The 18455-nt window shown below is 44.6% G+C and overlaps 1 protein-coding gene across 1 annotated transcript in view; it reads right to left on the bottom strand.

The window, feature by feature from the left end:
- Positions 1 to 17421, bottom strand: part of TMCC3 (transmembrane and coiled-coil domain family 3) — a 131263-nt gene extending 113842 nt beyond the window's left edge. Inside the window, exon 1 of the mRNA XM_038155775.1 lies at positions 17284 to 17421. Within this exon, the coding sequence (XP_038011703.1) occupies positions 17284 to 17295 (12 nt within the window). The 5' untranslated portion in view covers positions 17296 to 17421. The remainder of the gene's footprint in view (positions 1 to 17283) is intronic.
- Between the last annotated feature and the right edge of the window lie 1034 nt (positions 17422 to 18455).

The following is an 18455-nucleotide window of genomic DNA, read 5'->3' on the forward strand; positions in this document are numbered from 1 at the left end:
TGTTATGGCTACTGCAGACAAAAGAGGTCACCAAGCTGCAGCAGTAGCTGTAATTAACACAGGAGCATACGTCAATACGTAATTGACTTCAGAGGGAATTCAGAGCAGCCACACAACCAAGCAGCTCTGACAAGCTTTTGGCATCCAGACAGCAGCTACTCCTGCCCCAAGCTGGAACAAGAGCAGGAAGAGACCGAGAGGACCATTTTTTTCTGCAAGGATTTTTCTTTCCTGGATGCATGGTCACATCAGATCCATGAAACCTAGCCTGCTTAGGGATCCTCAGTTTAGGTGAGCAACAGTGATGGCAGAATTTCAAAATGTCAATAATTTCTTGACCAGTCAGCAATTATTTACCATGGCTTGAATGACAGGATAGCAGGACTAGGTATGATGAATATGGGCTGCAGCTACCAAGATGTTAGATTGTGCCATTGGGTCAGAATGCAACATCTCAGCACAAACAGGAGCCTTAGGCAGTCATACAAGGAATGGGAGGAATGGGCTTGGAGCACGATTTTTTGCCCATGAGAGCAATGTGCTGCGTAATTGTACAGAAGGAACAGCTCTTCTTCAGGAAGCAAGCTATTAATCACATTATTTTCCCTGTAATTAGTCCTGATAGTGAAAGGTATGGTCCACCCCCCCCACCCCCTCATCAGAAACACAAACAGTGACCATTTAAGAAAGTTAGAGAGCCCAGCCAGATGCATGCGGTGTTCTGCAGGGGGGGAACACCAAACATCCCTATTCTGAAATGAACCATAAGGTGGCACTGCTTTAAAACGTTCCCTGAGAAGATTTTCCCTGACATTTTCTATGCTCTACAAAACCCCATTGAGTTCCCACTTATAATTTAAGTGAATCAAGTCATCCTACAGAAACCGCAGGGATACAGTGAGAGTGGACATCATTGGCTTTTGTACTTTCACACATATTATTTTCTCAGAAATCACTACATTTTGTTCTGAAAACCAAAATGTCTCAGATACTTTCGTTCAAGCACTGCAACACCCATTTCAAAATTTATGTTTGTGTGTGTAACAGCCAGACTCGTCTTCTCTTTATACAGGCTCTGACATATAAGACCATAAAGATTCTGCTCTTTGTGCATGGCAACAGCCAACAAAGAAACTCCTGACAAGTTATTTTCTAGTTCACATCTAATGTGCACGACAAGCTGTCAGATAAATACAGTCTTTGCAAGTGGAGTTGCAGGAAGTTCCTAGTGGTTATGGTAAAACAAACTATAGAGATACCCTGTGTCTATCGATTTGCTGCTATATTAGACCTGGCCACCATTTTAAATGAATGGTGAAAGCGACATAAAGCCACCTATAAAAAGGAGACTGTGTCAGTCTGAGAGAGTATAGTAGAAGAGTGTGATGTGTGATTCTTAACAAACTTCCTGAATGCAAAAATAAGGACCCTCCTGAATCTCCAAATTCCATGTGCACAGAGAAGCAGCTGCTGGTTTTGTGCCAGGATACAGTACCAGTTTTACATAGCACAAGAAAAAGAAATGGGTCAGAAAATAAATGCTCTGCAGAACCTTCTGTTGGGTTGTCCTGGAAGAGCCTAACTGATCTGAAAATAACAAGACCATGAGTTCAGGTCCCCCTTGATCTTCTGTATCCTGCCAGTCTCCTGCCCTGCAAAGAACTCCTCAGCTTTCAGGCAGTCCTTTGCTGTGAACAATGTGAGGTCTTTAAACCGCTGTTATTTTTGCAGACTCCACCACAAAGTATGGCTCACCCACCTCCAGCTACCACATGCTATGCAGAAGAACACTTTAGGAAGAGATAGCAGAACTACCTGAGCTTAGCTTTAGATATTTTCTTTCTTCCAGGTACTTTTGATCTAGCTTTACATCCCAGTAGTGACCTTGCACCGGCACCCTTTTAACCAATGGACCAAAGTGTTCAAAAAGCCAGTGAGGTGATGGACAGGCCACAGACCCAAGTTAACCACATGGTAGAATGATAAACCAGTGTCAGACTACAGCTGACTTCAAGATGTGCAACTGCCAGGGAATTGACCCAGGCTGTGTGTTGACAGACAAACAACATCTATTCATTGATGCATCTCTTTGAAGTCACTCTGCCCATGGAGCAGAAGACACACTCAATACACAGTCTGGCAGAATGCAAAGCAGTTAAATGAAACAGCTGGAGAGACACCATAACTGTCCACACGTATCTACATGGAATTACTCTTACCTTACTTGCATTTCAAATGGGAGAATAGACTACTTCATGTCAAGAATGTCAACACAGATCCCATCAGAGTGCAGATGATTTTGAGCTGATCACTACCATTCTGGCAAGGTAGTGGGAAGCTTATTTCAACTGCAGTTGGCTGAAAAACCTTCCATGGATTTAAAAACCAAAAGACAACAATAGTGGGAGACAGAAGGATGAATGAACCTGTGAATATCAGCATTGAGAGAGTTAATAAAATTCTACCAGTAAGGTTCACGTGATGAGTTTTAGTCTGGGTTTTTTTTTTTCCTATTTTGATCATCCAAGGTAGTCTTTATTTCAAATATCACCATAGGAGCAGAAATTAATTCAAATGAAGAGGGATTTTCTCTAAATGAGTAAGAAAAACATTTCAAAACATTCTGAGCTTTGAACCTTAACAAAAAAGAGAAGTATTTATCTTTAAAACTTTAAAATACAACTTTTAGAGAAAGCAAGATCTTTTTCTTTTTTTTTAAAGTCTGCAAATATACTGTGGAATGGCACACTGGCTCTCTTTAAGAAGTAGGCTACCAAATTCTCCCTTTCTGTCTCCAGTCACAGCTAACTGAATACTACCAATGGCAGTGAGAAGCTCTTTACTTACTTGACTTTTACAGATCTTTTTGAGTTGGGTATTAACAGCAGTTACCAAACTGGAGCCCAAATATTAAATACTGTTAAATCCTTTGAATCCAATACAGAAGCACTTCAATTATACAAGCTTTGTGTCATCCCAGATGAAGTCATTATTCTTAATATGCATCATATTGAATATTCCTGCCATATTCGAAAAGCTTGATTATCAAAATTATCCTTTGTGTCTCATGGGTAACTGAAGTTTCTACATTTCATACAAAACAGGTTTTGTACCCCACTAAACAGATATGTCTGTATTTCCACAATGTAATTCCCAAACATAATCTGTACAGTTTACATGCTCATGGCTGGATAGCATTATTATGGTAACTATACGGTAAACTGGGCTTTAGGTCAGAAACTTCTAGAAACCCGCAAATCCAGTGGTAGGAATCCAGCTTTGGAAGCAGATTGATTTTCTGTGCTCCAAACAGGCATGCAAAATGGCACCATTTTGTTACGTTATTCAAGCTGTTTAGCTGAACAACATTTTACTCATATCTAACTTACACTGGGCACTAATCAAAAATGTGACACGCAGATGCTAATTCTTAGTCTGTTGTAGCAAGGCAGGATAAGTTCAGCATGCGAGTTCACATACCTCCTCTTCTAGATACTGGTGAGGATTACACAGACGTTCTCAATATCTATTCAGTTCCATGTGTTTACCCCAAACACAGAAGTACACAACAGTATCTGTGAGGCAACAGACTCACTGCAAGACACACAACCAAAGTCTGAGGGAAAACCAAACATTTTACTCATTGACCAGCTCATCTTCTTGGGAAGAACCCACAGAGAGCATAGGAAGGTTCACAACTGCCAAAGCATCCCAGGAGTCTTGTTCCTGGGTACCAGCATGTACCACTGGCTAACAGAAAATTCTCAAATACACCATTAGTGAAAACTGGGACATCACCTGCCCCTTTGTTTTCAGGAAGACAGTGGATACATTAATCTAGTCCTGCACTTTGAGTAATTTTTGTCCCTCTTTCACACCTCATCATCTGAAGAGCATCCTAGCAGCATAAGACAGCTGAGAGAGACCTGTACCCAAAGTCCTATTCACAAGGCAATGCCATGCAGAGGTGATGGCTCTGAGGGGCCTTTGAGGAAAGAAGTGGCAAAGGGGGGTGCAGTGAAAGAGAGGGGCAAGAAAGCATCTGATAGCTGCCTCACCCACTGACTGCAGAGAAGATGGAGCAGCAGTGAAAGCCAGAGAAGGGGACCAGAGAGTAAGCCATGAAGGAATCAAGAAGAGCTACACAAGCTTCACATAGCAGGTGATGGGGACCAGAGCTGAAGAAGCCAGTCACAGACCCTGGAGGTAATTTTGAAAGGATGCACCACTGGTGGATGCACCCCAAGAGGACAGCAGTACGACTGAAGGTGGGAGGCAGCGTTTGTGGGAGCACCTCCTTTGGAAAGAGAGCAGAAAGGTAAATGCCCACAGAAATAGTTATTGTGGCGCTACCTAAGGTACAGGAAAATGCCCTTTGTAGCTTCTGAAACAATGTTACTGTGAGCAAATTAACCTGATCAGCCTTTGAACAAACTGAGGTGTCAGACTGTAGAGTTCAGAGAAATTGAGTAGAAATGTGCATCAGAATCAGCAGGGATACAGCTAGTGAGTTTTATGCCATTTAAAATGCCTCAGAAGGGTTGTTTAATGGATATTTTAATATGCAGATGCTTAATTTTATCAGAAATGTAATTATCTGTGTCCTAGTTCTTCAGTATACCTAAGTATTTGTCTTACAAGATACTACTCCACATGAATCTCTAGATTTATGCTATATAAATACAGACATAAAAGCCTTGAATTAAGTTCACTGAAAGCTGATCAGAAAACATTAGTGCTACCAATAAAATAAATACTTTATGGTGTTTGCATCAGTAATCCTGATTAGGTTTTCATTTTTACCTTAGCTTTTTATTCATGAAAGAAGATCCTCCCCTCCAAAAATAAAGTTATTTTATACAGCTAGAATTATTTCACAGACTTCACTTGAAAAACTTAATTCATCATCCTAATTTCTACCCTTTAGTGGTCAATGTATTTTCACACATGCACTCCTCTAAACCATTAATCCACCTGTGGGAGGGCAGTTTCCACAGGGGTGCCTGGTTGAAATGGAGTTTAGCTCTTGGCAGGATTAAGCCCTATGAAGCAGAAGTAGTTTGCAACACAGGGGAGGTCAGAGTACAGTAATTCTCTACGTGAGGCTGCAGATTGTATCTCATGTGGCAGGTTGCCAAGGAGCTGCTAGGAGCAGAGAACAAATACAGATGGGAGGAGGTGGATGCACCAAGGGTAGAATTACACTGAAATGGCATTGGCTGCGAAGTGTGACAACAACAAGCAGTAGGAGAGGACAAAGACAGGACCTACAGTGACCAGGAAAGGATGCTTCAGCAGAACTAGCAGAAGAGTCCCTGAAGGTCTCAGCAATGCTTTGTACAATGGCTGAATTTTCACACCACAGCTCTGTCAGGCATCCTCAGCCCCAAACCACCCTCCTTCAGTTACTCTCTCCTCCCAACTACGGCCCAGAGACCCAAGGCCCACTCTTCACATGTTCTGAGGGTGCTGTCCCTTTCCCTCTCCTCCATCTTTCTTTCAAACTGAGTTATGGGGAAGGAGAACTCACATGAGAAAAGTCTGAAATTGCTAAACAAGCTATAAAAAAACCCCTTAGTAAGCTCAGTGTTAGATACAAAAATTTCACAGCTTTTCCCTGCAGGATCATTCAGCTATTTCAAAACTGCACTCGTTTCCCAAGCACTACTTAAGGAACATCTCTTTGTTCAGGAGAGCACTGATGCATGTGCCTACACAAGTGTATGCTTTTACAACACAGCAACTTAGAAAGGCAATTTCCAGTTGTCTAGGATAAGACAGTCATTCAAAACTGTAAGTTTTCCTCTTGGCTTCTCTGGAAATCTTTGCACTAGAAAATTTTCTCTCTTGCCCTCCCATGTACTATAGTGACAATACATATTTACATCACTTCATGGTGGTGTCATGAGGACTCACTAATGCTTATAAGCACTCTGAAGATGGGAGGTCCTACAAGCATTAAGTTACATCAAGGCAAGGGCTTTCTAATGCACACTCAGCCATGTGGTGAGTACCTTCCCTATTCCACCGCCCTCGTTAGCATGTCTAAAGCTGTTTGCCAAAATCCGTCCCGTGGAGGAGCAGGACCGCTGTACAGGCCCAGGGGACTGAACCATTCAAACGAGTAAGGTTAACAGTGCTGATCTCAAGCACAGCAAAAATACTAAGAGCACACACATACTTTAAAAATTCCTACAGAAGCAGCGCCAAGTAAGAAAATGTGCTCATGAAATCAAAATGGACCCCAGAAGCAAGAAACAAGTGAACTGACTGGGAAAGTATTACTTTTTCTTCATTTGATTCAATGCCATGGCTCCCTCTGATTCAGTGATTTGCGTCTTCCATTTCTAAATTGTATTCTGTCTAAATATAGTTATCAGAACAGAAAACCCAGCCTGAACACCTGAGCACTTGTTACAGGCAGGCTATTCTGGAGGTGGTGGATCAGCACACCAGAACCAGCATTCAAAAACCACCTCCAGTGTGCTCAGCATTGCTGAGAATAATGACACCCAGCACTTGGTTCATCAGGCAGCTCCTCTTCCTCCTCCCTGTCCCACCTCACCCATGGAAAACTGGTCCACATACAGTCCCTGGACCTAAAGCTGGAAACAGGAGCTCTCTGGTTGACTTCTCAGGTACAGATAGTCTTTTCTTCATCTGTCCCCACAGTGCCACAGTCTGACAGTGATCCCATATTCTCATCCAAATTCACTGAGGAACCACAACTGGGAAACCAGAGCAGGCAGGGCAGGTTCCAATAAACTTGAGCCACCAGCTCTCCAGGACATACGAAGTGAGGCACAGCTACCCCCCACCCAAACAGTCATGGGTTTGTCCCCTGAGCATCGGGATCTACTCTGGCTCCACCAGCTGCGCACAAAGGAGGCACAAGCACCCTTTGCAAGTGCTAATAACCTGTGTCATTCTTACAGCAGCATTCTTATAGCACTGTTTCTTAGGCCCAGCTTGTCAAAGCACCAGCTTGCCCTCTCTTGACAGCAGTTCTAAAACTGTATACACATCCCTGAGAGGCTCTAGCAGAAGCATGTCATAGGGGATCCATAATTCAACATGAAGCTGTGCACAAGCAGGTCAGGACACATGCTGGCACTGTCCTGAGCCCACCTGGGGTCTGGGTGGCTACGGTGTCAGGGACAAGGTTCAACCTGACTGCAGCTGCCCAGGACTCCTGCAGGCAGCTGCTCCCTCTCTGGGCACAGGTCAGCAGCAGGAGTTGCACTTCTGTGCTCTCTGCCTTGCACTGCTGGATAACGGAGCCCAGGGAAAAAAGCGATTTTAGGTAGCAATGAGGAATTCCTAAGCTTTTAAGAGCTGGTAAAGAGAATATGGCCACTTGTAAGTCTGAATGCTAGTTTGCCACAGGAGAATTTATATGATTTCTGCAATTCTAGGAAACTTTTCTTTAATGAAAACATTCTGTCACCACCTGTCAGGAATAAATTTAGGCAAAGAAAACAAGACAATATTGAACTAGAAGGCAGGATCTTGCAAAACATCAGAGCTGATTCATCCCTTCCCATTCCTCCCCCCCATCCTACTCCAGGCACCATGCCGAGAATACATTAACTTAACTTGCCTGGGGATTTACATTAGATTACTATCCATTACCAGGGACTTCAGATTCCTTTATTCTCCCCCAATGCTGTATTTCTGTAAAAGAGTACTGAATAAAAGTAACTTCACCTTTTTTTTTCAGTTATTCAATTTCTGTAGTCTGGCAGCAGAGGTGCCAAATACAAAAGTCTTGACTACTCAGTCCCACCCCTAGAACTGGTATGCCAGTGTATAAGGATATAAATCTGTTATTTTTGTCTCAACATGCATGAATTACCCGAGTATTGTATATGTAGATACACATTCTTGCTTGCTAAATCTGCACTCCTACTTTTTAGAATCTGAAAACAGTAGTTGAAACAAGTCATCTGATGTAGGATTAAGTTAAAAACTACACTTGGATTAAAAAACCCTCTTGAATCACATATTAAAAGAATGAATGATAAATAACTATCAGAAAACAGAGGCTTTTATTATCACCGAAGGCTAGGGATATTTTACTATTTACACCCTCAACTCACTCTACACAGTTTCTGCAACGACAGCACTCAGGATTGCAGCCTAGAAAGCTCTCTGACTACACTTTTGCCCAGTAATTAAAAAAATGAAATTTAATCATGTAATATAACACTTATCACCCTTCAGAAGGACCCTTTCCCTGCTCCTTTCCCTCATTCATTTTGTCTCCTGCCCTCCTGTGCAGCTGTTCTGCAAGCCACAAAAGCACAGTTTGCCCAGACAAGTAGCTGACCTGGCAGCAGCGAGTGGCACTGAAAGCCTGGACAACCAGCCCTGCTCTCAACATCAGAGAAGGGAATGGAAAAAAGAAAAGATCATTGAATCTAACCTTTGACTAAACATCTCCATGCCAACTTAACTATATCACCAGCGCCACGTCCAGTCATTTGTTGAACACCTCCAGGGATGGTGACTCCACCACTTCCCTGGGCAGTCCATTCCAGTATTTGACAACATTTTCAAGGAAGAAATTCTTCATTACATCCAACCTGAACCTCCTCTGGTGCAGCTTGAGGCTCTGTCTTGTTGACTTTTCACTGGTTGCGTGGGAGAAGAGGCTGGCCCCCCTCCCAGCTACAGCCTCCTTTAGATGGTTGTAGAGAGTGATGAGGTTCCCTCTTGAGCCTTCTTTTCTCCAGGCCAAACACCCCCATCTCCCTCAGCCACTCCTCATATGACTCACTCTCCTGACCTTTCATCAGCTCTGCTGCCTTCTCTGGGCACTTCAGCACCTTGCAGTGAGGATCCCAGAACTGGACACAGCATTTGAGGTGTGCCCTCACCAATGCTCCGTACAGGGGGGCAATCACTGCCCTGGTCCTGCTGGCCACACTATTTGTGAAACGGGCTCTAAGTCTCAGGAAGATCCAAACAGATTGAATCTAAGTGGTAAAAAAGCAACGGAAAGTATATCTCTTCAGGCTTAAACATAAAAAGCAAGCAAATGGATAAAAAAAAATCCCCTTTATTTTTGAGCAAATCAATATTTATTGTACATCCATTCACACTCATTAACTCAAGTAGGCCAGTACCAAAGGTTTGCCACCAGGGGATTTATCCTTTTTAAACAGTTAATGGAGTTTTAATTAATTGTGTTACCCAAAAGTACATCTTGACAAAAAGTAAGATAATTGAAATGCATTAAAAAGTATGTTTATTCATCTGTCCAGAAATAAGCTGGAAAAGACAATAAGAACACGTAACAAAATGTTTTTTAGAATACCTGAAAAGAATGGAGAACTACTAGGAGACTTGCAAATTAAACTACCGGTACGAATAATTGTATGCTAGCAAATGCCAAGATGAACAATAATAAAACAAACAAACAAACCACAACAACAACCACAAGAAAACTCCAAACCCAAGAAACAAACTAATTTACAAATAAAAAGACAAAAAGTAGAATATCTGAATCAAACTATCAAGCATTAATACTGTATTGCTGCAGGGAAAAAAACAATTTCTTTTTCTCCTGAAAATATTTTGATTTCCCATAAAGAAGAATAGAGAGATTTAAGCTTTTTTCAAATAGAGGTTACTTTTCATTGGAATAATAACATTTTCCTCAGAAATATAGTTTCTGGGGTTTTTTTGTTGGGTTTTTATTTTTTAAAAAACCCTAATTTTCTATTTCAAAACAGTTTTGATAAGAATAATATGGGCTAGTGAAGCATTTTCTTTTATGATGGTTTTTGGCATTCAAGGTCAAGTTCAACTACATTAAATATAATGGCTTAGGATCAATTGCTAAGAAGCAGGAAAACAGTGACCAGACAGCCAGTGTCCTGACTTTAAAGGTCCTGAAGCCTCATGAGATCTGCCAAGATATGCACAGATGTTGCAGCAGGGCAGAAAAGGGGAGCTTTAGCCATTTTTTACCTTACAACTGGAGACTATCAAAGCCTTTTAGAAGTTTTACTGACTCTTCAATCAGCTCATCTCTCCTCTTTTTTTCCCATGCCTATTTTTTTCATATATGTTTCTTAAAGTTAAGATTTAATTGACTTGTCAGTAGGACAGTATTTCAGCAGCAGAGAACATATAGAGGAAAAGATGTTAACTGGCCCTTCTGTGTGTCTTTTGTGCTAGAAAGTGCTTTGCCTTCATCTCAGAACAAGAGGAAATGGAAATGTTCATCCTGGCAAAGGCAAGCTTTCGACAAATGTGCAACCAGCCATCCTGACCTACCCCTGCCCTGAAGGGCGATCTTGAACAAAATAAATTACTTTAATCAAATCTTTCTGGGTTTAGTTCAGTGGAGTCAAAGTTTAAGACATCTTAGCCTTCCTCAACTTCTTTTCTCACAACTGCAATCTCAAATTATGCACATATTCTCTGAGACAACATAGACTCATAGAATTTTTCTCAGGTGACATGCTTAATCAAGGGTATGACTAACAGGTTCAGTATCTCACAAGCAAGCTCAGCAGAAAACAAAGCTCAGTTCTGTGGTGCTAGATGGTAAGGAACATAGTGGTTCATATTAAATCCATGCCTGTATCTTGGCTGGGACAGTGGCCAACAGTGGATATCTTGGGAAGACTCCTATGACTAGAATAACCATGAAATGCTGCTCCCCAGAATACTTCCCAGCTGCTGGACATCTGCAGGTCAAGGGGGTTTTCAGCCAGCAGTGTTCATTTTATCCTCAGGGGCATATCCTGTGTGAATTTGAATCCACGGAAACTCTTGCTCCCCCCAACACCCAGTGGCCAGGAATCTCAGAGCTAAAATGTAGAGCCCATTCCTCTGCTCTGAACTTGAGAGGCCTGATGGTTTCATTTGATGGCCCCAGTTCTTTTGCTGACACAGACTGAACAAGAAGTCACTTTCTATTCTTCCTCCCCATGTCAATTGTGCCTTGCTCTCCTCTCTGCTTATCAACAGAGGTGACAGATAAAAATAAAAGACAGCAGAAAGCACATCAGTCATTTACATGCCATTTTAGAAAGTGAACCCAGGGACTTTGATACATAAACCCCATTGACTTTCCATTACAATTTGATTCCTTACTGCCCACCCTTAAAGAAATTTACTCTAGAATCTTAAGAAAATAAATCTTAGGACAGGTTTTAAGTAGATCTATCTGAGATAACCCATTGACATTTCTTTATATCACAATGACACGTCTAACTTAAGACCTTGAAAGCTACAGAAAAATTCACCCTATCTTTTAAACTTCCTATTTTACGTTGCTGAGTAGAATTAAATATCCTTCTATCATCTATTGTCTGCCACAGCACACACCACAGCAGAGCCTGAAGTCTCATCTTCATTGCCTTGGTCCCCTTCATATCCTTGCCACTTTCAAGCACTGGAAAATTTTGACCCTATTTTGATCTGGTTTTCCATCACAGACACTGTTAGAAGAGCTGAATCCTGCTGCTAATCAGTTGAATTACAATAAAAAAAACACAGCAGAAGCAGTGATGGGAAAGATGATCTCCTTAGCAAAGAGGAGCGCTTGAGGTAAAGGAAATCCTCTCTAGCCCTTCAAAACCGATGCTGATCTCCACTGAAATCCTCATGCACATCATGAGATCTTTTAGGCACTTCAACACCTGCAGGCACCTAAATTCACTGCAAATTCACTAAAATCCACTTAAACTCATGCCTGTCACAGCATGCCCAATTGTAGAAGAAATCTCTGTCTGTTTGTCTGTCCTGCATCTCCCGAAAGGGAGAGCCCCCTGTTTGAAATGCCACTGCTGTGTTTGGAGCCAGGATTTATTCAGTGCTCCCTCGTGCCAGGGTGGCCTGTGTCTTAGCCAGTTAAATTGACTGCACGTTAACTCAGCTAAATCTAATGCTTAAGTAAGTTATCTGTTGTCATGGATTTAACTGCTAACACATTTCATATTCCCTGAGGGTAGTCAAAATAGTAGAGCCTCTAAAATAGCTGAAAAGGAAAATCTCTGTATTACCTCAACTCTGAAATTTAGTCTTTGACTGAAAGTATTTGATGGCAATTTCTGAGCAGATAAATATTACAAAAGGGCACCTTTCTTCCCTAGCAGAGCCACAGTGCCATGCTCCCCCATTAGCACAAACTGTCCCAGTTTTTGCCCAACAAGTTGTAAAGACCAGACAATGACAACTTGCTAAAAATAAAGCTTTCATTCTGCTCAAACACCTGATGAATAAATTTTATAGCAAGCACTGTTCTGTACCTGGCAAAGTATATTTGTCCCTCCTCATGAATTACCTTACGAATTAAACAGAACATTAACAAGGCAGACTGTTTCCTTTCCCTCCCCATAAGTACTAAGAGTAGTTACAGACTATTGAGGATCAGAGACCAAACCCACCTAAGAGTATTAAATGAGAGATAATAAAAACAGAAATAGTACACAATTTTATCTTCATTACAGACTTTTTTTAGACTAGCCTGGATTTTCAGTATATTGTGCTCATACCAATTTCTTCTTGTTGTTGCTCCTAAATACTAATTTCTTGGTGATGTATTTGATTTTTCATTAATTTCCTAGTGTAGGTACATCTTTCCTGAAGAAATAACACTGGCAGTATTTGACATGTGAACTTGTTTACCCTAGTGCAAATGAACAAGGGACATAATATAAGTAGACATAGAGAATTTATATGTAATATGTACTTCAGTGATCTGGTGACAGACTGCTGAGACTGAATAACTCCTAATATGGTCAATTAAGACAGGTAGGTCATCTGGCAAGAGAAACTGAGAGGAACAAATCCAAAGAGACAAGATTGTTGAGGTCTGGAGAACCGGCTTTCCATCTGTTACCTGGAAATGTAGTCTGTCCTCTCTGTCACCGCATTCCTGCAATATCTAACAGACAGCTTGTCTCCATTAACCACAATGCCAGTCTACCGTATTTGAATGACCAGGAGGAAGGAGGTATGCAAAAACAGGAAAACAACCTCAGGGATTTTCCTCCTGCTTATAGATGCATTAGCATTTTCTTACTAATGAGAAACTAAGTGAAAAGAGGGGCATATGGAAGAAAAAGAATCAGATCTTTCATGTAGAATGAAATCAAATATGTGGGGTTTCACCCCCGGATTGGGATGACCCCAAAAGATGGAAAAGTCCCTCCTCCAACCCGTGCCTTCTAAGAAAGACTCAGTAGTCTTCTGTTGTCTGGTCTCAAGGTTGTTTATTGTTGGTTATCTACAAGATTCTTCTCCCTGAGCTGCTGTGGCCCGTTCAGCAGCTCCGACAAAGGCACTCTCTCTCCCAGGAGGCTGGTGCCATCTTTTATATCATATATTACGTACTACATGTTTATGCTTTCTCTCCAATACCTACTATCTATATTGAATGGTGACTTTCTACTCTAAACCAATCTGTGAGTGCCAACATCACCAAAGACATGGAGGCTAGGAAGGAGAAAGAAAGAGGACAGGGCACACCCAAGTCCCTCCATCTTAGAACTCCTTACCCCCATGTACAAAACTTGGACCCCTGCGTACAAGGCTTAAAACCCCCCTGTACAGCACTCAAAAATCCTTCCTTTCACTTCGTGATTATCTCTACTATGCTATCTAACTTGTGTGTGTGTGGCTTGTAATTCTTCATACAGAGTTAGTAATTTGCTCCACGGGCTAAGATCAAAACCCCACATGTGTCTTTGGCTGCATGCCAGGGTCTCAGAGCCCCCTGCCAGCGGCCCTGGCCATCCAGGACACCCAGAGGGATGTTCTGGATTCCGACACAAATGGACCAGCCTCAGCTGACATTAGTTACACATCCAGCTGCAGCACATACATATTACACAACAGGCTTCATACAAGCAAGAAAGTACTTGGACATGTCTGTGCTATCTCCATCATCTCTAACTATTTCGAACAGCCTGAAGAGCAAGAGAAGCAGTGGTGGCCAGGAAGATCTGTGCACACAGCTATCACATTTCTGAAGTCTGAAAAGACAGTGTAGAGACAAGGAAAGAGAGGGACTCTGTCTGGAATGATCAAACTCCTATAAAGCATCTCAAATATGGTGTCAGGATAATTTGCAAGCAATAACCTCACTAGTACTCCAAGGATTTTAGAAAGTGCTCACTCTGTGAAGTGCTCACTCTGTGAAAGTGCTTTTACCTGTGAAGAACAGGTTGGACACAAGTAGCTGGAGGAGCCAGAAGGGGTGATAAGCAGAGGCAGGCACTTGGTAAGAACTATTGAGCTAAGCTCCAGGCCCAGAGGAGAATGTTGAAAGCAGCAGACTAGCAGAGCATTGCTACTGCCCATCCTTCCCTGTCCATGGTGCTCTCTGTGCTGCGCTGCACAGCCCTGATGCAACCAGTGCCGGATTTCACCTAGCCTGGACTGCTCTGCTTTCCTCCACAGACTCTGGCAGGGACCTGAGAACACGTGGAGGGCTGTCTGCCTAAGCTGTCCTTCCAGACCCGGGAGCAAAAGTGCACAGGGTGCTGCACAGAGCATCGCTGTGTCACTCTTGAAGCCTCAGGACTGCCAGCCTCTGCATACCACTGCTGGCCTCCGGTCACCAGCGCCCAAAGGACTCCATTCCACTCCAGTGACTGAAGTGCAGGGAGCAGGCAGGCTCCTCAGGGAGATCAGCACACCTGGGCAGCCAAGGGCTCAGCCTAAGCAAAGCCCACGCCATCCACACAACTCAAGAGCAGCTCCCCAGAGGCACCAACATTTCACTGATTCCACCCATCTTCACAGACCCATTTTCTCTGCATTACACTTGAAATTCAGAACATCTCAAACAGAAAGGGAAAGGACATTATTTCATGTCTCCAGCCACAAACCCCAGATTTTTTGTTATGTTAATGAGGCACCCAAAGCAACTCTTTTACTTATTGCTCCTTTATGAGCACAGGTGCCCTTGGAAAACATGAACCAAATGGAAAGTGTAGATTTAACACAAAGTTTTTGACCCATACTAAATCCCATGCAAGAGCTTGACCTTTCCAACTCAGTGGCTCAGCTTTTATTTATTTATTTATTTACTCACTGCTGAAGCAATCACTGAAACATTAACTGCATTTAGGGACAGCAAAACAGAGAGGTCTCAAATGTTAGGCTTCCTCTTGCTGGCCACAAAATCACATGATGGGGGAACAATAGAAAAACAAAGGTTTCTCTGTGTTTTATGTTCCCTTTTTGACAGCTATAAAAGCAAAAAAAGGGGATGTTAAGATGGAAATCGTAGAAAATCCTCTGGAACAGCAGAGAATAAAGAGGAGACAAAGCAGTCAACACTGAAGTTTCATACTCCAGCCTAGAGAGCCATGACATGAAATTAATTTTACTGTTGGTTCCCCACATTGACTACTGTTTTTCCAAGACATGCTAAGGACTGTGAACTCAGTGAGGACGGCTGCCCAGTGAGATGCCTAAAGTAGAATCGGAGCACTCCTGATTCCAAGTGAGAGCTGCAATTTCTTTTTATTTCTTGCTCCATTTGTCTAAAAGGAGATTTCCTTTCTCAGATGATTTGTTATGCAGCCTTCAATAGCGCTGAGGTGTTGCCTAAAAATTAGGAATTACAAATTTTATCCTTTTAAGCTAAAGTTAGCTTGGTTTAACGCCTCTTGGCAGTGCTCTAGTTGTGTACAGCAGAGGGATTTAGCACAAGTGGCTCACAATTCACATGGCGGTCAATCTGTGATGGACAGCTCATAAACATGCAGCACAAAACAGGATGACAGCACAAACCAACCCTCAAAGCCCGATTCAGACCTCGAGCAGGCAGAGAATAAGGTAAGAAAAAGAAACAAGGCTCTAATACCTTGTATCCACAATTCCCAAGGTAATTTCGCCCTTTAATAAATCCTCAATTTCAAATCTTGACCACCTCTGCATTTCCTCTCCTTGTAGCAAAGGACTATGATGGGCAGTGGAAGAAGATAAAATTCAAATTAAGCATTTGTTCCACATTATTCACTTTGAAAGGATAGAATTAATCAGCTTTCTCTTAACCAGCTTGTCCAGACCATATAACAAACATACAATAATTAACATTAAGTGTAAAATACTGCTACTTGTAAAAGAGATTAGCAATATCAGGCTTAGGGAGTCCAGCTAAGTGGAGGGCTCCTCCCAAAACACAGAGAAATCATCTTGCTTATCTGTGTTCCCCTGGCTCTGCCAAACCAAGCACAGCCTTTGCAACCTGGATCTGTGGCTCAGCACAGCTGAAGAGGATCCCAGGCTCCAACCACCTCATTCACCAGGAAGTGATGGAAGAGATTTCTTTCAACATGAATTTTGAGAGATGTCTTACTACTCCAGTTGTCTGAGCTATGGCACACTTAGGCTAATGGGCCTAAAGATGCAACAAAATTTGGAAAGATGACACAAAATGGGAGCAAGACAGGAACAACAGCGGGACAAGAAGCCTGAGCAGTTTCGTGATTCACTCTTTTGATAACGTGCCTTCTACACTGGCACTATCCTGTTACAGCCTGTTCAGGATGCAGCCCAAGTCTACCTAGAAGGGAAGATTCCTTTTGGAAGGAGCAGTGAAAACTGTGATTGGAGCTAGATGTCAGGAAGAGGATCCCTACTGACTTTAACAGCCTTTGGTTTCAGTTCCGAAGTGGGGTCTGGCTGGGTACCACGCTCTCCTCAGCTAAGAGCTTCGGCTTATTTTTCTACACCTTTCAGCGGTGCCTTGGGCAGTCATGAGAGCCTTGCGTTCGCCTGCACGCAGCACCACCAGCGCCGCTGCCTAGTGTGGATGGAGAGCTGTTCCGTTCGCCCAAGTCTATCCGTGCCCGAGATCTCGCAGCCAAGGGATCCTCTGCGGCCGTGCAGGAACAATAGCGGCGGGGGAAGCCCCCGGCCGCCCGCCCTGCCGCCGCTCCCGCCCGCAGCCCCGGGCGCCTCCGGGCGCTCGGCACTCGCCCCGCGCCGCCGCACCCACGTTCGCGGCCAGCGGCGGCGGCGGCCTGCGGGGAGACCCCGCGCCCCGGCTCCCCGCCGCCGCCGGCAGCCATGGCAACTCCGATGGGAGCACGGCCCGCCCGGGGAGGCAAAGTTTGCCCGCACCTGGGACCGCGCCCCTCGGACCGCGCCCGCGGCTCCGCGCCCCGCCCGCCCTCACGGGCGCAGCTGCCCCGCGGGGGCCGCCCGGCGCCGAGGCGCCACCTGGCGGGGCCCCGACGGACCCGCGCGGCCCCCGCTCCCGTCCCCGCACGGACTCGCCCGGAGCCGGACGGCGGGCGCGGTGCTTACCTTGCGCAGCATACTGGGCGTGCAGCGCCGGGGGCTCCCCGCCGCGGCGCCGCGCTCTCCCGCCCCTCACGGCGCGGCGGCCCCTCCGTGCGCGCCGCCCGCCTGCCCGCTCTGAGCGGCGGCGCAACGGCTGCGCCCGCCACGAGGCAGCGCGGCCGCGGGGGGGCCGGGCCCACCCACCCCCGCCGCCCGGCCCCTTCCCCGGCCGCGGCCCCCGCCCGCTGCCCGGGGCCGGGGCAGCCGTGGCCGGGGAGAGGCGCGCAGCGGGCGCCTGGCGGCTCCTTGTCACGCGGCGTGGGCGCCCGGAGCACTGTGGAGAGCCCCCCGCGGAAAGCAGCGCGCTCGCCCCTCAGCCGCGCCGCCTTGGCCGGGCCGGGTCACAGCAGGGCAGGGCTGGGGCTGCTCCCTTGGGGAGCGAGGAGACGGCGGGCTGGATGGCTGGATGGTCCGAGGCGCTGGATGGCTGCATCGCCCCGGCCAGCTTCGACCGTGGGAAGCTACTTGGACCACGCTGCTTTTGGTGCTCGAACCCCACGGTGCTCCAGCTTCCCGTAACGAAGCGAGTCGCACCCGAAGCAAATTACACACATTCCAGCAGCAATTTACTCTTCCTGAAAGCTGTAGTACACCATCAGAGTGACAAGCTGTTCTCAAGTTAAAATAGAATCCGATCTCGAAAGGTATTTATTGTTAATTATTACACGCTTTTTGAAATCATGTTAAATGGAAGAATCCAGAGCTCCCGCTGTCGGGTGTGTGGAGGTGAATCGTGGCGTGTTACACCTGCACACACACCCCCCGGGTGAGCCTGTGTGCCGAGCAGCCAAACGCGGAGCAGCAGCTCGTGCTGTGTCCCGGGAGGACAGGACCACGCATTTCAGATTCTGATGGATGTCACTTATCTTGGAGCAACCCATTGTTTCAAGTTTTCTCTGTGTCCTGGTACATTCTTCAAGTAACTTTTCATGAAACCTCAGTCCTGTGAGCATATAGCAACTCATAGAAATTAATTTCTAGCAAGATAGTTAACAAAAAAAAAAAGCAGTCAAGTTAGGGAAAACTGTCATCACATTTACATTTGAACTTAGTTTGACAGGAGCAGTTTAGCTGAAGCAAGAGAATATTCACTGGCAGATTAGTATTAAGTTTGTAATGTTGTGTCATGGAGAACA

This window comes from Motacilla alba, chromosome 1A (assembly GCF_015832195.1).
Source record: "Motacilla alba alba isolate MOTALB_02 chromosome 1A, Motacilla_alba_V1.0_pri, whole genome shotgun sequence".
NCBI lineage: Eukaryota > Metazoa > Chordata > Aves > Passeriformes > Motacillidae > Motacilla > Motacilla alba.